Source organism: Anomaloglossus baeobatrachus, chromosome 2 (genome assembly GCF_048569485.1).
Source record: "Anomaloglossus baeobatrachus isolate aAnoBae1 chromosome 2, aAnoBae1.hap1, whole genome shotgun sequence".
Classification (NCBI taxonomy): domain Eukaryota; kingdom Metazoa; phylum Chordata; class Amphibia; order Anura; family Aromobatidae; genus Anomaloglossus; species Anomaloglossus baeobatrachus.
Genome location: NC_134354.1, coordinates 14,223,005 through 14,242,513, shown reverse-complemented (window position 1 = coordinate 14,242,513; position 19,509 = coordinate 14,223,005). Strand labels below are relative to the sequence as shown.

Here is a 19,509-nt window from a genome sequence, read left to right as displayed (position 1 = left end):
GTTGCAGAGCAGGGTGCGCACTGCGAGAGCCGGGAGCGGTGGTCATAATGCGTGCAATGTGAGGGTTCACAATTCTGCAGCCACATACAGAGACTGCAAACGTGTAGACTGAGAGTGGACAACCCCTGTAAGCCTAACACTAGTCCTAGCCATAAATAGGGTCACAAAATCTATGTTAGAATGAAAATGTTATTCTAATGTTAGTGGATTTTTTTCTTAAAGGGGATGGTTATTATATTTGGGATAATTTTCCTACCCGGTCCCTTATGAGCTATCGGAGAGTACAGTGCAGCAAATGCAACCTATATAATTATTACTGTTGCTGCCTATGCAGAGCAAAGTAGCTGAGATTAGTTTATCAATGACTTCCGTGCTCTGCATAGGCAGCAACCAATCACTTTATACATGTCACCAGCCGCCGGGCGAGAAATCTGTCTACTCAGGAGCTGCTTCAAGAAGACGTGGCTCAGTGAGTGGAGTCTTGGCTCATTTTGCAGAGGGGAACAAAGTGATGCTCCCCCATAGTATTTGGTGACTTGGGCAATCCCCGGCCCCCCTTAGGCTATGCCACAGTCTTCACAATAGTGGTAAATAATATACAAATAGAATGCCAAGATAATACTGCCTCGGCTGCATAATAGTGCCATATAGTGACGGCACGATTCTACCATGTAACAGTGAATATGTTACTTATAACACTGCCATGCATGTGACAGCATACCATAATGTGACTACATAACAGCACCATTCACCAAAAAACTGAACAGGACCATATAATGAACACATAATACTCCCATATAGAGCTATAAAGGCGCTACTGATTGATTCGTAGAAATCCCAATCAAAGCTTCTACCATGATGTCTGCCTCCCACACGTTTCCCTATAGGATATATAAGGGATGTGCACTACAAGTACCAGCAACCCTTGTCTGTGCATAAAAACTTACATTAAATAATTAAATATATAGTAACTGTGCAGTCTGTACACTTTGTGCACCATCTGGGAGATTTCTGTTGCACTGCATCGCCACCTAGTGGTGAATTTTCATATTGCAGCTTAGTTGCTATAAACCCATTTTTGTGTGTTCTGCTGCCCTCAGAATATGGATATAACCCTATAAATGAAATCCATCTAATCTATGTGAGCGCCGCACATCTCTATTACCACAGCCGGTGCCTACAGCTGAGTGCAAGCTTAGAGGCTTACTACAAATGCCATTATGCAGCACAATCAGCTTTGTCGGGGGCAGACCATGACCTGAGCGCTGCCATCTGGGCAGCTCTGAGCAATACATTATGATGATATACAGAGCCCTATAACCTGGCCTCAGAGACTGCACTCTATAGCAGGATTATATTGCGGCTGCCTATTAATGGCGGCATTAATGTTATCATCTCCGTTTGCTCCGCACTGAATATGTATTTTGCCGGGTTAAAAATCTCGTAAATCAATGATTGAGCGGCTAATTATATCTCGTGGGTTATTGACGTCAAGAAGGACTTAAGTAAATGGAAATTGTATGTGTTAACCCCTTCCCACCCATCTCATCTAAGTTATGGTCCCTGCAGCGGTAAGATCCATATACCGCGACAGCAAAATGCAGGGAAACATCCTATTGATCGCTGCTTCCTTGGATGCAGGAGATGTCGCTTTTATACTCAGTCCATTGTCGATTAAACCAATGAATTAGGGATAATGTGGCAGAGCAGACTATAGGAAAGGCTATGGATAAAAAAGGTGCAGACTGAATCTCACTGCGCCCCCTGCAGTCTGCAAAGCAATGAAATACCAGACTCTTAGGAGGACACGACACTTACTGCCAGGTTAAACATGTAAAGTGCCATAGTGCAAACATAACGGGTACCCACCAAAGTACGCCATGGTAAATGTAGCAAAAATAAAGATCACACTGCCCAGTGCCCCGACGCGTGTTTCGCCCCCAGCTTCATCAGGAGCACTTGGGCAGTGTTCTGGTCTGCTTATATAGTGTGCACATTCATATTGTCCACCTGTTTGAGATTCAGCGCATGCCGCCTGCCAGTCACCTCGTCCCATGTCGCACCCAGCATCCCAGACATCACACTGCCCATGGTACGATGAATGATTGGATAGCAGGCGTGGGGAGGGAGGAAGAGACAGAATGAGCTGGGCGCACCTCAACAAGCCCTGTTACGCCATATTAGAATAGGGATATACGACAAATATTAGTTTATACCAGGGCAACTATGGGAAAGGTTAATATTTTCTTCTCAGGAATTCAATTTGAATCTATCAGTGTTCAGAAGTTGGACACAGTTTAAGATGTTAACTCTCACTTTTTTTCACTGTATAGGCCCCCTGCGACTGACTCAGGCCTTCTGCAAGTGACTCAAGCCCTCTGTGACTAATTCAGGCCCCCTGCGACTAACTCAGGCTTTCTGCAACAGATTCAGGCCCTCTGTGACTGACTCAGGCCCTCTGTGATTGCCTCAGGCCCTCTGTGACTGACTCAAGCCCTCTACGACTGACTCAGGCCCTCTGTGATTGCCTCAGGCCCTCTGTGACTGACTCAAGCCCTCTGCAACTGACTCAGGCCCTCTGTAACTGACTCAAGCCCTCTGCAACTGACTCAGGCCCTCTGCAACTGACTCAGGCCCTCTGCAACTGACTCAGGCCCTCTGCAACTGACTCAGGCCCTCTGCAACTGACTCAGGCCCCCTGTGACTGACTCAGGCCCCCTGTGACTGACTCAGGCCCCCTGCGATTGACCCAGGCCCCCTGTGACTGACTCAGGCCCCCTGCGACTGACTCAGGCCTTCTGCGACTGACTCAGGCCCCCTGCTGGTGACTCAGGCCCCCTGCGACTGACTCAGGCCTTCTGCGACTGACTCAGGCCCCCTGCTGGTGACTCAGGCCCCCTGCGACTGACTCAGGCCTTCTGCGACTGACTCAGGCCCCCTGCTGGTGACTCAGGCCCCCTGTGACTGACTCAGGCCCCCTGCGACTGACTCAGGCCCCCTGCTGGTGACTCAGGCCCCCTGCTGGTGACTCAGGCCCCCTGTGACTGACTCAGGCCCCCTGCGACTGACTCTGGCCCCCTGCTGGTGTCTCAGGCCCTCTGTAACTTACAGTATATGAAGGAACATCAGCCCCTATAAACCTCTGGCTGTCATTCCCCTTCTCTGGATTTTAACTCCTAGGTTGCTGCAGTGCAGTGTGACTTGGCATTGTAAAGCACATAGAAAGCCTTGCTGCACTGAACACAAGTCTATGCCAAGGCTGAAAACACAAATCTCACACGCCGTCACCATCCTCTGTCCGAGCAATAAAATAAAATGCAAAATAGAAACATACAGTGCAAAAGAGCAATGCAAGATCAGAGGGGCTACAATACATGACTAAAATAAAAACCGCCGACTAACGGGGCACGAGGATGACTAGAGTCCGTCACCCTCCAAGGAAACCTCCTGCGTCCTCCCTGTGTGTCCGCGTATACATGTCACTGTAATTATATCCTCTCCACAATTACTGGTCTGTATATGGAGACTCGCAGGGAGGACAGAGGACGAGTGCTCCCTGTTTACCCAAAATGAAAGGTGACTACTATGTATCAGCTTTAGATACTATGGTAAACACTTTTGGGGGGTGTTTGATTTACAAGGTGCAGTTAAATGAGCGTTTATCATGGAAATAGAGAAGGTCACATTGGTTTGATATAAATGACATGTAATCAGTGGGGAATAGATACTTCTGCCACTTTTTGCAGCAGTTTGTGGTTTTCGTCCACATCTCTGATTTCTTGCAGTGAATAATCTGAATGCAGGGGCTAAAACCCGAGACCTCCTCTATGAAATCTCGGAAGATCAATATCTGTCCTGATACATTTCACCTGCCCCGATTGTAACAATGTATCAGACTGTTCGGCTCGCAGAGGATTGTCATTATTATACATGTAGCTAGCCTTCTGTGGGATGTATACAGCGACCGCACCATTCACTGACAGCAAGCAGAGGTCGGGAATGGAAAGAACAAACCACACAACCGCACATTGATGGATCCATGCTGCCAAGACAATGGAAACCCAATGTCGATGTGTTATTGTCACAGTTCAATGCTAGCAGAGATTAATGTTACAGATTGAAGAATCCCTATGACAACACTTCTTTGCGCACTCTCTTAGTAAACTTTTGCTAAACTTTTGACATCAAAAAAGGCATTGAAAGAACATAAGGATTTGATTGTTTTGTAGCTGAATTGTCTCTGTGACAAAAGCGCAGGAGAGCAAGAAGTGTTATCATAGGGACAGAGCCATAGAAATATTGAAGTATTTGTTTTACATTCTAACATCCCACTCATGGACTTAACCATAGAAGTCTACAGTAGCCACGTGCTGGTTTCCTGCCCACCCGGTAGATAACCGAATACCGTACATCTCTGGCGGCTTCCATACTAGCTCGGTCTGGCGATAAGTAACGTTTCCCCCATGATTACACTTACGTCGCTGCTGGGCGTCACACACCGATCCCTTGTCTTGTCGCCTTTTATTTTTGTTGCTTTTGTTTATTATTTCTTTTATTTCCCCAGAACGTGTCATTCCCACAAAACCCATCCCAGCCGCAGGTCAGTATGATGTGTATGCACTGAGACAACGCCTGGGTCATCATCCAAAACAGATCTACTATGGATCTGCTAAAAGATCTAAAGCATAAAAGACCAAAGCATAGAAGATCTACTATAGATCCAAAGCATAAAAGACCTACTATAGATCGGCTGTAGATCCAAAGCATAGAAGACAGCTTTCTGCCTATGCACAGAGTACAAAGAAAGCTTCTTATCAGTGGTGCAGGCAGTGTTATACAAGGCGCAGCATTTCGAGCTCTGCTAGATCTGCAGAGAAAACAAGGATTGTATCAAAATGACTAAAGCATAGAAGATATACTAGGGATCTACTAAAAGATCTAAAGCATAAAAGCCCTACTATAGATCTGCTGTAGATCCAAAGCATAGAAGATCTACTAGGGATCTACGAAAAGATCTAAAGCATAAAAGACCAAAGCATAGAAGATCTACTATGGATCTACTAAAAGATCATAAGAGACCAAAGCATAGAAGATCTACTATAGATTGAAAGCATAAAAGACCTACTATAGATCTGGTGAAGATCCAAACCATAGAAGATCTACTAGGGATCTACTATAGATCCAAAGCATAAAAGACCTACTATAGAGCTGCTGTACATTCAAAGCTTAGAAGATCTGCTAAACGATCAGCATAGAAGATATACTGGGGATCTACTAAAAGATCTAAAGCATAAAAGATCAAAGCATAGAAGATCTACTATGGATCTACTAAAAGATCATAAAAGACCAAAGCATAGAAGATCTACTAGGGATCTACTATAGAAGGATCTACTATAGATTCAAAGCATAAAAGACCTACTATAGATCTGCTATAGATTCAAAGCTTAGAATATTTATTAGTGATCTACTATAGATCCAAAGCATAAAAGACCTACTATAAATCTGCTGTAGATCCAAAGCATAGAAGATCTAGGGATCTACTAAAAGATCTAACACATAAAAGTCCTACTATAGATCTAAACTAGATCCAAAGCATAGAATACAGCTTTCTGCCTATGCACAGTGTACACAGAAAGCTTCTTATCAGTGGTGCAGGCAGTGTTATACAAGGCTCAGCATTTCAAGCTCTGCTAGATCTGCAGAGAAAACAAGGATTGGATGAAACTGACAGCAAGCAGACGAGCAAGTGACACATCCACATCACTGGAATCAGGGTCTCAGCCCCTACATCATTCTACTCTTTGATTACATAGCAAAAAGCTGGTGAGAGATTCAGTTAGTTTTTCTGGTACTGTGCTCCAAATCCCCCACACATGCAAAGTTATGTGGCAGAATACAGACGACCTGCAGCCACCACTAGATGGCGCTCATTACATGGGTTTCATCAATCTTCTGTGTATAGGGTGAATTAAGTGTAAAGATACAGTTTTAATTACCTTCCACAGTCTTTGTTGTTTGACGGCAGCCATGACATCACGATGACAGCACTGCAGTCAATCATTGTGCAGTGGAGACCCATCACTGGACCTGGGGAGGGTAAGGAAACCTCAGTTTGTTTGTTTTGTACACCTAACTGAGCCTATGGGCAGGAGATTGGTGAAATCGGTCAACGCCTATGCAGTGAGCTTCCTCTAGTGGTGGCTGCAGATAGTAACAACCTATGGGCAGGCGATTAAAATCGGTTAATGCCTATGCAGTGAGCTCCCTCTAGTGGTGGCTGCAGATAGTAACAGCCTATGGGCAGGCGATTAAAATCGGTTAATACCTATGCAGTGAGCTCCCTCTAGTGGTGGCTGCAGGTAGTAACAGCCTATGGGCAGGCGATTGAAATCGGTTAATGCCTATGCTGTGAGCTCCCTCTAGTGGTGGCTGCAGATAGTAACAGCCTATGGGCAGGCGATTGAAATCGGGTAAAGCCTATGCAGTGAGCTCCCTCTAGTGGTGGCTGCAGATAGTAACAGCCTATGGGCAGGCGATTAAAATCAGTTAATGCCTATGCAGTGAGCTCCCTCTAGTGGTGGCTGCAGGTAGTAACAGCCTATGGGCAGGCGATTGAAATCGGTTAATGCCTATGCAGTGAGCTCCCTCTAGTGGTGGCTGCAGATAGTAACAGCCTATGGGCAGGCGATTGAAATCGGGTAAAGCCTATGCCGTGAGCTCCCTCTAGTGGTGGCTGCAGGTAGTAACAGCCTATAGGCAGGCGATTGAAATCAGTTAATGCCTATGCAGTGAGCTCCCTCTAGTGGTGGCTGCAGATAGTAACAGCCTATGGGCAGGCGATTGAAATCGGGTAAAGCCTATGCCGTGAGCTCCCTCTAGTGGTGGCTGCAGGTAGTAACAGCCTATAGGCAGGCGATTGAAATCAGTTAATGCCTATGCAGTGAGCTCCCTCTAGTGGTGGCTGCAGATAGTAACAGCCTATGGGCAGGCGATTGAAATCGGGTAAAGCCTATGCCGTGAGCTCCCTCTAGTGGTGGCTGCAGGTAGTAACAGCCTATGGGCAGGCGATTGAAATCGGGTAAAGCCTATGCAGTGAGCTCCCTCTAGTGGTGGCTGCAGATAGTAACAGCCTATGGGCAGGCGATTGAAATCGGGTAAAGCCTATGCCGTGAGCTCCCTCTAGTGGTGGCTGCAGGTAGTAACAGCCTATGGGCAGGCGATTGAAATCGGGTAAAGCCTATGCAGTGAGCTCCCTCTAGTGGTGGCTGCAGGTAGTCTGTATTCTGCTACATATCTTTGCCTGTGCAGGAGATTTGGAGCTCTGTATCAGAAAATCTAAGCTCCAACCTTAATGGAGATATATTATAAAATGAATCAGCGGAGAATTAAGGCTCTATTTAGATGGTGGACATGAATCTTAAGATCACGAGATGCCCCCAGACTCTAGAGCGAATGTGGAGAGCTACGGAGGGAATACATAACGTCAGGGCACAGGACGCATGGTCATTTATCAGGGGTCCTGCGTCATCCAGAGCAAATGTGCAAATAACAGGAGCCCATCCTGAATAATTCAGCAGCGGATCAGAGAGAATAATGAAATGTGTGCAGCGCAGTAAACGACCTGCAGTCACTGCAATAAAACGGGAGGCGTCAGCTCGTTAATTCTAAAGCTTAATTAGCTGGTGAGAGGCCACTGCCCCTGGAGGTCATCAGAAGACAGAGGACATTCATCAGATTAGACGAGTCCCCGAGATAAAGTCAGCACATGATGGATCTACAGCAAGCAGAGATATTACATAGAGATGCATGACTGTCATGGATCCCATCCACTTCTATGAGATGCACAATCACAGCAGAGCTGCGTCACAATGTACCATCTGTGGGAATCTTGGGGATAACAACAGATTTTAAATTGGAGCTCTGGAGCTTTGATTTAAATGTCACCTATGAAAATGCAAAAATGTGAATGCAGCTCTGGGTGTGAATGCAGCTCTGGGTGTGAATGCAGGCTCTGGGTGTGAATGCAGCTCTGGGTGTGAATGCAACTCTGGGTGTGAATGCAGGCTCTGGGTGTGAATGCAGCTCTGGGTGTGAATGCAGCTCTGGGTGTGAATGCAGGCTCTGGGTGTGAATGCAGGCTCTGGGTGTGAATGCGGGCTCTGTGTGTGAATGTGGGCTCTGGGTGTGAATGCGGGCTCTGAATGTGAATGCAGCTCTGGGTGTGAATGCAGCTCTGTGTGTGAATGTGGGCTCTGGGTGTGAATGTGGGCTCTGGGTGTGAATGCAGCTCTGGGTGTGAATGCAGGCTCTGGGTGTGAATGCGGGGTCTGGGTGTGAGTGCGGGCTCTGGGTGTGAATGCGGGCTCTGGGTGTGAATGCGGGCTCTGGGTGTGAATGCGGGCTCTGGGTGTGAATGCGGGCTCTGGGTGTGAATGCCGGCTCTGGGTGTCAATGCGGCTCTGGGTGTGAATGCAGCTCTGGGTGTGAATGCAGCTCTGGGTGTGAATGCAGGCTCTGGGTGTGAATGCAGCTCTGGGTGTGAATGCAGGCTCTGGGTGTGAATGCGGGCTCTGGGTGTGAGTGCGGGCTCTGGGTGTGAATGCAGGCTCTGGGTGTGAATGCAGGCTCTGGGTGTGAATGCAGGCTCTGGGTGTGAATGCGGGCTCTGGGTGTGAATGCAGGCTCTTGGTGTGAATGCGGGCTCTGGGTGTGAATGCGGGCTCTGGGTGTGAATGCAGGCTCTGGGTGTGAGTGCGGGCTCTGGGTGTGAATGCGGGCTCTGGGTGTGAATGCGGGCTCTGGGTGTGAATGCGGGCTCTGGGTGTGAATGCGGGCTCTGGGTGTGAATGCGGGCTCTGGATGTGAATGCAGGCTCTGGGTGTGAATGCGGGCTCTGGGTGTGAGTGCGGGCTCTGGGTGTGAATGCGGGCTCTGGGTGTGAATGAGGGCTCTGGGTGTGAATGCGGGCTCTGGGTGTGAATGCGGGCTCTGGGTGTGAATGCGGGCTCTGGGTGTGAATGCGGGCTCTGGGCGTGAATGCGGGCTCTGGGTGTGAATGCGGGCTCTGGGTGTGAATGCGGGCTCTGGGTGTGAATGCCGGCTCTGGGTGTCAATGCGGCTCTGGGTGTGAATGCAGCTCTGGGTGTGAATGCAGCTCTGGGTGTGAATGCAGGCTCTGGGTGTGAATGCAGGCTCTGGGCGTGAATGCAGGCTCTGGGTGTGAATGCAGCTCTGGGTGTGAATGCAGCTCTGGGTGTGAATGCAGGCTCTGGGTGTGAATGCAGGCACTGGGCGTGAATGCAGGCTCTGGGTGTGAATGCAGACTCTGGGTGTGAATGCGGGCTCTGGGTGTGAATGCGCCCTCTGGGTGTGAATGCGGGCTCTGGGTATGAATGCGGGCTCTGGGTGTGAATGCAGCTCTGGGTGTGAATGCGCCCTCTGGGTGTGAATGCAGCTCTGGATGTGAATGCGGGCTCTGGGTGTGAATGCGGGCTCTGGGTGTGAATGCGGGCTCTGGGTGTGAATGCAGTCTCTGGGTGTGAATGCGGGCTCTGGGCGTGAATGCAGGCTCTGGGCGTGAATGCAGCTCTGGGCGTGAATGCAGGCTCTGGGCGTGAATGCGGGCTCTGGGCGTGAATGCGGGCTCTGGGCGTGAATGCAGGCTCTGGGCGTGAATGCGGGCTCTGGGCGTGAATGCGGGCTCTGGGCGTGAATGCGGGCTCTGGGTGTGAATGCGGGCTCTGGGTGTGAATGCGGGCTCTGGGTGTGAATGTGGGCTCTGGGTGTGAATGCAGTCTCTGGGTGTGAATGCGGCTCTGGGTGGGAATGCGGCTCTGGGTGTGAATGCAGCTCTGGGTGTGAATGCAGGTCTGGATGTGAATGCGGCTCTGGGTGGGAATGCGGCTCTGGATGTGAATGCGGCTCTGGGTGTGAATGCGGCTCTGGATGTGAATGCGGCTCTGGATGTGAATGCAACTCTGGGTGGGAATGGAGAGCTGTGACCGATAGAGCAGCCATTACACAGAGCATCTTGGAAAGTCTTCAGTTGTACTTAGGACTTAGACTTAGTTGGTGGAGCGCTGTTACTCACGTTTCGGGATTTGGAGGGTGACCCAGGCTTGTCCTTCTTCTCTGCAGTAGATCCTCTCGTAGCAGTAGATCAGTAGATGGTTTTCTTACTAACACACGAGGCCGATCACAAATCATCTAACCACCATGGCGCCATTTCCATCTCACTAGTGTAGAAAGCTTGTAGTCTACAGACGTTCTCATGGAGGGTGATCACCGCTGTCCATGGTCCTGGACCCCTGGAGCAGCCTATGACGTGGGCATTTAGGGACACAGCACGGGAGTCTATAATGACTACACATAGGGTCCTGAAAGAAGCCATCTACTGTATCAATACACATGGAGTCCTGAGGAAGCTACCTCCTGTGGAGATACACTCGGGTCCCTGAGGAAGCCACCTCCTGTGGTGATACACATGGGACCCTGAGGAAGCCACCTCCTGTGGTGATACACATGGGACCTTGAGTAAGCCACCTCCTGTGGTGATACACATGGGTCCCTGAGGAAGCTACCTCCTGTGGTGATACACACGGTTCCCTGAGGAAGCCACCTCCTGTAGTGATACACATGGGTCCCTGAGGAAGCTACCTCCTGTGGTGATACACACGGGTCCCTGAGGAAGCTACCTCCTGTGGTGATACACACGGTTCCCTGAGGAAGCTACCTCCTGTGGTGATACACATGGGTCCCTGAGGAAGCTACCTCCTGTGGTGATACACACGGTTCCCTGAGGAAGCCACCTCCTGTAGTGATACACATGGGTCCCTGAGGAAGCTACCTCCTGTGGTGATACACACGGGTCCCTGAGGAAGCCACCTCCTGTGGTGATACACATGGGTCCCTGAGGAAGCCACCTCCTGTGGTGGAACACATGGGACCCTGAGGAAGCTACCTCCTGTGGTGATACACATGGGTCCCTGAGGAAGCCACCTCCTGTGGTGATACACATGGGTCCCTGAGGAAGCCACCTCCTGTGGTGATACACACGAGTCCCTGAGGAAGCCACCTCCTGTGGTGATACACACGGAACCCTGAGGAAGCCTCCTCATGTGGTGATACACATGGCTCCACTGGTTATGATGCAGGTCATATGGGTTGTATGTAGCCCAGTGCCAGATTTTGGCAGAGGACACAGGTTCGGGCACAATGGGCGCACCTTAAAATGTTTTTACTAGTCTTTGTTTTTTTTGCACAATAAATTGAAATTTATCTTTAATACAAGACTTTGTAGTTTTTAGTCACAGTGTGAACGTAGCCTTACTTTTACACTGGAATGATTGGGGTCGTACTTTACTTGTATACTGCCATTGACTTATAAGGGGGCAGAATTTTTTAATGCAGCTCTGGAGGTGACTGGAGCAAAAGAATATAAGTCAATTAGGGCAGTGGCCAAAGTCACCTTGTTTCCTAATTCTCGCTCAATGGTTGCAGCGCACAAGCTCTGCTGCAGCGCAGTGTGGGGGATAAAGGGTTAACACGATGGGATTTCATGGTAAATAGGTTTTAAAGTATGAACCGAGGTTGAAAGTTTCGCTTCTCTTATAAATGATTGGTTTTTTTGTGCCCCCGGAGCTCATTTTGCTGCAGACAATATACAAGGAGCGTCGCGCCATAGTCATATAAAGGCCGAACAGTAAAGACTCCGCCGCTCTAATAGACTGGGACAATAACAGGAATTGCAGTTACTTAAGGAATCTGGAGATCCGCGGTCTACCCCGGCTCCATATCCTCTTTACAGTGGAGGTGATTAGAGAATGGGGGGGGGCTGCTGCAGAGATGCAGGGGCCGATCAGTATAATTCCATCTTCACATTAATGTAAACTAATGTCATTTGCACCTTAATGGAAGCTAATGCGATCCACGCCGCCATCCTCAGACCTCTATCATTAGAGTAATGGCCGCCGAGGGTCTGGAATAAGTCTCCTCTCTTCTAAAGACTTTACAATTGTGACATGAAGAAAAGCAGCCAGAAAAAGATATTACAGCGTTCAATTTCCTCCTGACAGTAATCATCAGCTTTACACTGGCTGGGGCGAGCGGACGATTAGGGAAGCATCACACGAAAAATGCTGAGAAAGCCGCTCTCCGCTCCCCGCCTCTACGCTCGCCCGCTCCCCGCCTCTCCGCTCGCCCGCTCCCCGTCTCTACGCTCGCCCGCCCCCGCCTCTACGCTCGCCCGCTCCCCGCCTCTATGCTCGCCCGCTCCCCGCCTCTCCGCTCGCCCGCTCCCCGCCTCTACGCTCGCCCGCCCCCCGCCTCTACGCTCGCCCACTCCCCGCCTCTATGCTCGCCCGCTCCCCGCCTCTCCGCTCGCCCGCCCCCCGCCTCTACGCTCGCCCGCCCCCCGCCTCTACACTCGCCCGCTCCCCGCCTCTACGCTCGCCCGCTCCCCGCCTCTCCGCTTGCCCGCTCCCCGCCTCTCCGCTCGCCCGCTCCCCGCCTCTCCGCTCGCCCGCCCCCCGCCTCTACGCTCGCCCGCTCCCCGCCTCTATGCTCGCCCGCTCCCCGCCTCTCCGCTCGCCCGCTCCCCGCCTCTACGCTCGCCCGCCCCCCGCCTCTACGCTCGCCCGCTCCCCGCCTCTACGCTCGCCCGCTCCCCGCCTCTATGCTCGCCCGCTCCCCGCCTCTCCGCTCGCCCGCTCCCCGCCTCTACGCTCGCCCGCCCCCCGCCTCTACGCTCGCCCGCTCCCCGCCTCTATGCTCGCCCGCTCCCCGCCTCTATGCTCGCCCGCTCCCCGCCTCTACGCTCGCCCTCTCCCCACCTCTACGCTCGCCCGCTCCCCGCTTCTCCGCTTGCCCCCTTCTCGTCCCTCCACTCATTTGTTTTCATTTAGATTTATTTATTTACAAATGAGGAGTAAATTGCAGCCATTTCCATAAGTGCCAGCGCTAAGCATCCCGGCGAGCAGCGCGGGAGGGGGCGAGGCAGGACTGCGAATATAGAAATATCAGTCTGCAGATTACAGAACGGAACAGTATACATTGTATCAATTACAAAAGTGTCAGTTTCTTAAAGTGACGCTGACACTAATTCCTAGTCGCCCTCTGTGATGCTGCGTCTCCCACCACCAGTTGCAGACAAGTATCACTGGCGGTGTCACTTTAAATCTGTCACATTTTAGGTTATTTATTCCTCTGGAGCGTTGGAAGGGGGGGATGCGAGTCGCTGGCATGAAGAAATGCATTAGGGCCCCAATTAGGGGATACTGCGCATAAAGAGTCGCTGATGTCACATTCGGAATCCTTTCTGCAGGACATTATATTCAAAAAGATTATCATTTACGATTTGTGTTATGCTTCTTTATTGAGGACCTGTCACCACATTAATAATGGACAGTTTTTGCACTTTTTAAAATCCCTGCTAATTTCCTGAACATTCAGATATCATGTGTGCCCCGATGTGCCCAAAAATTAGCACTAAAAAGAAAGGAGAGTTTGTGTCTTTTTATTTAGTGTTAATATTTATGGTCTTTACTACTTTACTAAGGCAGTTTGGCTCCAAGAATTCCTCAAGGGTGGGTCTTAAGCCTGCTCTGCATTATTAACTTGTGTGTCATGCCCCCTGTGTGCCCAAAAATTAGCACTAAATAAAAAGCACAGTTTGGGCCTTTTTATTTATACTTACAGTATTTGCTAAGAGACTTAAGCTACAAGAATTCCTCAGAGGTGGGTCCTGCTCTGCGTTGTCATCTTGTGTGCCCCTTGTGCTCAAAAATTAGCACTAAATAAAAAGGACAGTGTGGGCCTTTTTATTTAATATCAATATTTATAGTCTTTACTAAAGGAGTTTGGCTCCAAGAATGCCTCAGGGGCGGGTCTTAATCCTGCTCTGCATTATTTTTTTGTGCACCATGCCCCCTCTGTGCCCAAAAATTAGCACTAAATGAAAAGGACAGTTTGTGCCTTTCTATTTAGTCGCAATATTTATGGCCTTTATTAAAAGAGTTTGGCTCCAAGAATTTCTCCGGCTGGGTCTTAAGACTGCTCTGCATTATTGTCTTGTGTACCCCATATGCCCAAAAATTATCACTAAATACAAAGGACAGTGTGGGCCTTTTTATTTAGTGTCAATATTTAGGATTTTTACCAAAGGAGTTTGGCTCCAAGGATTCCTTAGGGGCAGGTCTGAAGCCTGCTCTACATTATTATTTTGTGTGCCACTCCCCCTGTGTGCCCAAAAATTATCACTAAATAAAAAGGACAGTTTGGGCCTTTTTATTTAGTATCAATATTTATGAAATTTACTAAAGGAGTTTGGCTCCAATATTTCCTCAGGGGCTTGTGTTAACCCTGCTCTGCATTATAATCTTGTGTGCCACTCCTCCCCTGTGTCCAAAAATTATCACTAAATAAAAAGGCCAGATTTGGCCTTTTTATTTAGTGGTAATATTTATAGTATTTACTAAGTGACTTTAGCTACAAGAATTTCTCAGGGCTGGGTCTTAAGCCTGCTCTGCATTATATTCTTGTATACCACACCCCCTGTGTGCCCAAAAATTAGCACTAAATAAAAAGGACAATTTCTGCCTTTTTATTTAGTGGCAATATTTAAGGTCTTTACTAAGGGAGTTTGGCTCCAATGATTCCTTAGGTGCGGGTCGTATGCTTGCTCTACATTATTATCTTGTGTGCCACACCCCCTGTGTGCCCAAAAATTATCACTAAATAAAATGGATAGTTTGGGTCTTTTTATTTAGTGGCAATATTTATGGTCTTTACTAAAGGATTCTTCAGGTTGTGTTTTAAGCCTTCTCTGCATTATTATCTAGTGTGCCACTCCACCTGTGTGCCCAAAAATTATCACTAAATAAAAAGGACAGTGTAGGCCTTTTTATTTAGTGTCAGTATTTATGATCTTTACTAAAGGAGTTTGGCTCCACAAATTCTTTAGGGGCAGGTCTTAAGCCTACTGTGCATTATTATTTTGTGTGCCACTCCCCCTGTGTGCCCAAAAATTATCACTAAATAAAAAGGACAGTTTGGGCCTTTTTATTTAATGTCAATATATATGATCTTTACAGAGGGACTTTGGCTCCAAGAATTCCTCAGGGGCTCACGATAAACCTGCTCTGCATTGTTATCTTGTGTGCCACTGCATGCCCAAAAATTAGCACTAAATAAAAAGAACAGTTTGTGCCTTTTTATTTAATGGGAATATTAATGGTCTTTACTAAGGGAGTTTGGCTCTAAGGATTCCTTAGGGGCGAGTCTTACGTCTACTCTGCATTATTATCTTGTGTGCCCAAAAATTAGCACTAAACAAAAAGGACAGTTTGGTCCTTTTTATTTAGTTGCAATGTTTATAGTCTTCACTAAGGGAGTTTAGCTCCAAAGATTCCTCATGGGCGGGTCTTAAGCCTGCTCTGCATTATTTTGTTTGCAATGCTCCCTCTGCCCAAAAATTAGCACTAAATAAAAAGGACAGTTTGGGTCTTTTTACTTAGTCGCAATGTTTATGGTCTTTACTAAGTGAGTTGGGCAACAAGGATTCCTCATGGGCGGGTCTTAAGCCTGCTCTACATTGTTCTCTTGTATGCCATGCCCCCTGCATGTCCAAAAATTAACACTAAATAATAGACAGTTTGTGCCTTTTTATTTATTGGCATTATTTATGGTCTTTGCAAAGGTAGTTTGGCTCCTAGAATTTCTCAGCTCTGCATTATTATCTTGTTTGCCACACCCCATTTGTGCCCAAAAATTATCACTAAATAAAAATTATAGTTTGGGCGTTTCTATTTAGTGGCAATATTTATGTTATTTACTAAAGGAATTTGGCTCCAAGGATTCTTCAGGGGCGAGTCTTAAGTCTGCTCTCAATTATCTTGTGTGCCCAAAAATTAGCGCTAAATAAAAAGGACAGTTTGTGCCTTTTAATTTTTTGGCAATTTTTATGTTCTTTATTAAGGGACTTCTGCTCCAAGGATTCTTCCTGGGTGGGTCTTAAGTCTGCTCTGCATTATTATCTTGTTTGCTATGCCCACATGTGCCCAAAAATTATCACTAAATAAAAAGTACATTTTGGGCCTTTTTATTTAGTGGCAATATTTAAGGTCTTTACTAAGGGAGTTTGGCTCCAATGATTCCTTAGGTGCGGGTCGTATGCTTGCTCTACATTATTATCTTGTGTGCCACACCCCCTGTGTGCCCAAAAATTATCACTAAATAAAATGGATAGTTTGGGTCTTTTTATTTAGTGGCAATATTTATGGTCTTTACTAAAGGATTCTTCAGGTTGTGTTTTAAGCCTTCTCTGCATTATTATCTAGTGTGCCACTCCACCTGTGTGCCCAAAAATTATCACTAAATAAAAAGGACAGTGTTGGCCTTTTTATTTAGTGTCAGTATTTATGAAATTTACTAAAGGAGTTTGGCTCCACGAATTCTTTAGGGGCAGGTCTTAAGCCTACTGTGCATTATTATTTTGTGTGCCACTCCCCCTGTGTGCCCAAAAATTATCACTAAATAAAAAGGACAGTGTAGGCCTTTTTATTTAGTGTCAGTATTTATGATCTTTACTAAAGGAGTTTGGCTCCACGAATTCTTTAGGGGCAGGTCTTAAGCCTACTGTGCATTATTATTTTGTGTGCCACTCCCCCTGTGTGCCCAAAAATTATCACTAAATAAAAAGGACAGTTTGGGCCTTTTTATTTAATGTCAATATATATGATCTTTACAGAGGGACTTTGGCTCCAAGAATTCCTCAGGGGCTCACGATAAACCTGCTCTGCATTGTTATCTTGTGTGCCACTGCATGCCCAAAAATTAGCACTAAATAAAAAGAACAGTTTGTGCCTTTTTATTTAATGGGAATATTAATGGTCTTTACTAAGGGAGTTTGGCTCCAAGGATTCCTTAGGGGCGAGTCTTACGTCTACTCTGCATTATTATCTTGTGTGCCCAAAAATTAGCACTAAACAAAAAGGACAGTTTGGTCCTTTTTATTTAGTTGCAATGTTTATAGTCTTCACTAAGGGAGTTTAGCTCCAAAGATTCCTCATGGGCGGGTCTTAAGCCTGCTCTGCATTATTTTGTTTGCAATGCTCCCTCTGCCCAAAAATTAGCACTAAATAAAAAGGACAGTTTGGGTCTTTTTACTTAGTCGCAATGTTTATGGTCTTTACTAAGTGAGTTGGGCAACAAGGATTCCTCATGGGCGGGTCTTAAGCCTGCTCTACATTGTTCTCTTGTATGCCATGCCCCCTGCATGTCCAAAAATTAACACTAAATAATAGACAGTTTGTGCCTTTTTATTTATTGGCATTATTTATGGTCTTTGCAAAGGTAGTTTGGCTCCTAGAATTTCTCAGCTCTGCATTATTATCTTGTTTGCCACACCCCATTTGTGCCCAAAAATTATCACTAAATAAAAAATATAGTTTGGGCGTTTCTATTTAGTGGCAATATTTATGTTATTTACTAAAGGAATTTGGCTCCAAGGATTCTTCAGGGGCGGGTCTTAAGTCTGCTCTCAATTATCTTGTGTGCCCAAAAATTAGCGCTAAATAAAAAGGACAGTTTGTGCCTTTTAATTTTTTGGCAATTTTTATGTTCTTTACTAAGGGACTTCTGCTACAAGGATTCTTCCTGGGTGGGTCTTAAGTCTGCTCTGCATTATTATCTTGTTTGCTATGCCCACATGTGCCCAAAAATTATCACTAAATAAAAAGTACATTTTGGGCCTTTTTATTTAGTGGCAATATTTATGGTCTTTCCTAAAGGATTCCTTAGGGGCAGGTCTTAAGTCTTCTCTGCATTATTATCTTGTGTGCCACTCCCCCTGTGTGCCCAAAAATTATCATTAACTAAAAAGGACAGTGTGGGACTTTTTATTTAGTGTCATTATGAATTTTTCTAAAGGAGTTTGGCTCCAAGATTTCCTCAGGGGCTCGTGTTAAGCCTGTTCTGCATTGTTATCTTGTGTGCCATGCCTCCTGTGTGCCCAAAAATTAGCACTAAATAAAAAGAAGAGTTTATGCCTTTTTATTTAGTGGAAATATTAATGGTCTTTACTAAGGGAGTTTGGCTCCAAGGATTCCTTAGGGGTGAGTCTTACATCTGCTCTGCATTACTATCTTGTGTGCCCAAAAATTAGCATTAAATAAAAAGGACAGTTTGGCCCCTTTTATTTAGTTGCAATGTTTATAGTCTTCATTAATGGAGTTTGGCTCCAAGGATTCCTCATGGGTGGGTCTTAAGCCTGCTCTGCATTATTTTGTGTGTAATACTCCCTCTGCCCAAAAATTAGCACTAAATAAACAGGACAGTTTGGGTCTTTTTAGTTAGTCGCAATGTTTATGGTCTTTAGTAAGTGAGTTTGGCACCAAGGATTCCTCGTGAGCGGGTCTTAAGCCTGCTCTACATTATTGTTTTGTATGCCATGCCCCATACATGTCCAAAAATTAACACTAAATAAAATAGACAGTTTGTGCCTTTTTATTTATTGGCATTATTTATGGTCTTTGCTAAGGTAGTTTGGCTACTAAAATTTCTCAGCTCTGCATTATTATCTTGTTTGTCACACCCGATTTGTGCCCAAAAATGATCACTAAATAAAAATTATAGTTTGGGCGTTTCTATTTAGTGGCAATATTTATGTTATTTACTAAAAGAGTTTGGCTCCAAGGGTTCTTCAGGAGCAGGTCTTAAGTCTGCTCTGAATTATCTTGTGTGCCCAAAAATTAGCACTAAATAAAAAAGGACAGTTTGTGCCTTTTAATTTTTTGGCAATTTTTATGTTCTATACTCAGGGACTTCTGCTCCAAGGATTCTTCCTGGGTGGGTCTTAAGCCTGCTCTGCATTATTATCTTCTTTGCTATGCCCACATGTGCCCAAAAATTATCACTAAATAAAAAGTACATTTTGGGCCTTTTTATTTAGTGGCAATATTTATGGTCTTTCCTAAAGGATTCCTTAGGGGCAGGTCTTAAGTCTTCTCTGCATTATTATCTTGTGTGCCACTCCACTTGTGTGCTCAAAAATTAGCAATAAATAAAAATAACAGTTTTGGCCTTTTTATTTAGTGGCAATGTTTATGGTCTTTACTAGGGGAGTTTGGCTTCAAGGATTCCTAAGGAGGGGGTCTCAAGTCTGCTCTGCATTATTTTGTGTGAAATGCCCCTCTATGCCTAAAAATTAGCCCTAAATAAAAAGGACAGTATGGGCCTTTTTATTTATTCTTAATATTTATTTTTTTACTAAGGGGCCTTGGCCAAAAGGATTTTTGAGGGGTGAGTCTTAAGCCTGCTTTGAATTATTATCTTGCATGCCATGCCCCCTGTGTGTCCAAAAATTATCACTGAATAAAAAGGACACTATAGGCCTTTTTATTTATTCTCATTATTTATGTTTTTACTAAGGGGCTTTGGCTCCAAGGATTTTTCAGGGGTGAATCTTAAGCCTGCTGTGCATTATTATCTTGCATGCCATGCCCCCTGTGTGCC

The 19,509-nt window shown here is 46.4% G+C and overlaps 1 protein-coding gene across 2 annotated transcripts in view; it reads left to right on the top strand.

Moving 5' to 3' along the window:
* Window positions 1-19,509, top strand: part of LSAMP (limbic system associated membrane protein) — a 984,979-nt gene that overhangs the window by 931,740 nt on the left and 33,730 nt on the right. The window contains exon 7 of one of the 2 annotated variants that reach the window (XM_075334897.1): window positions 4,565-4,600. The exons of the other annotated variant lie outside the window; for it this stretch is intronic. Within the exon in view, the coding sequence (XP_075191012.1) occupies window positions 4,565-4,600 (36 nt within the window). The remainder of the gene's footprint in view (window positions 1-4,564; window positions 4,601-19,509) is intronic. 2 annotated transcript variants of the gene reach the window in all.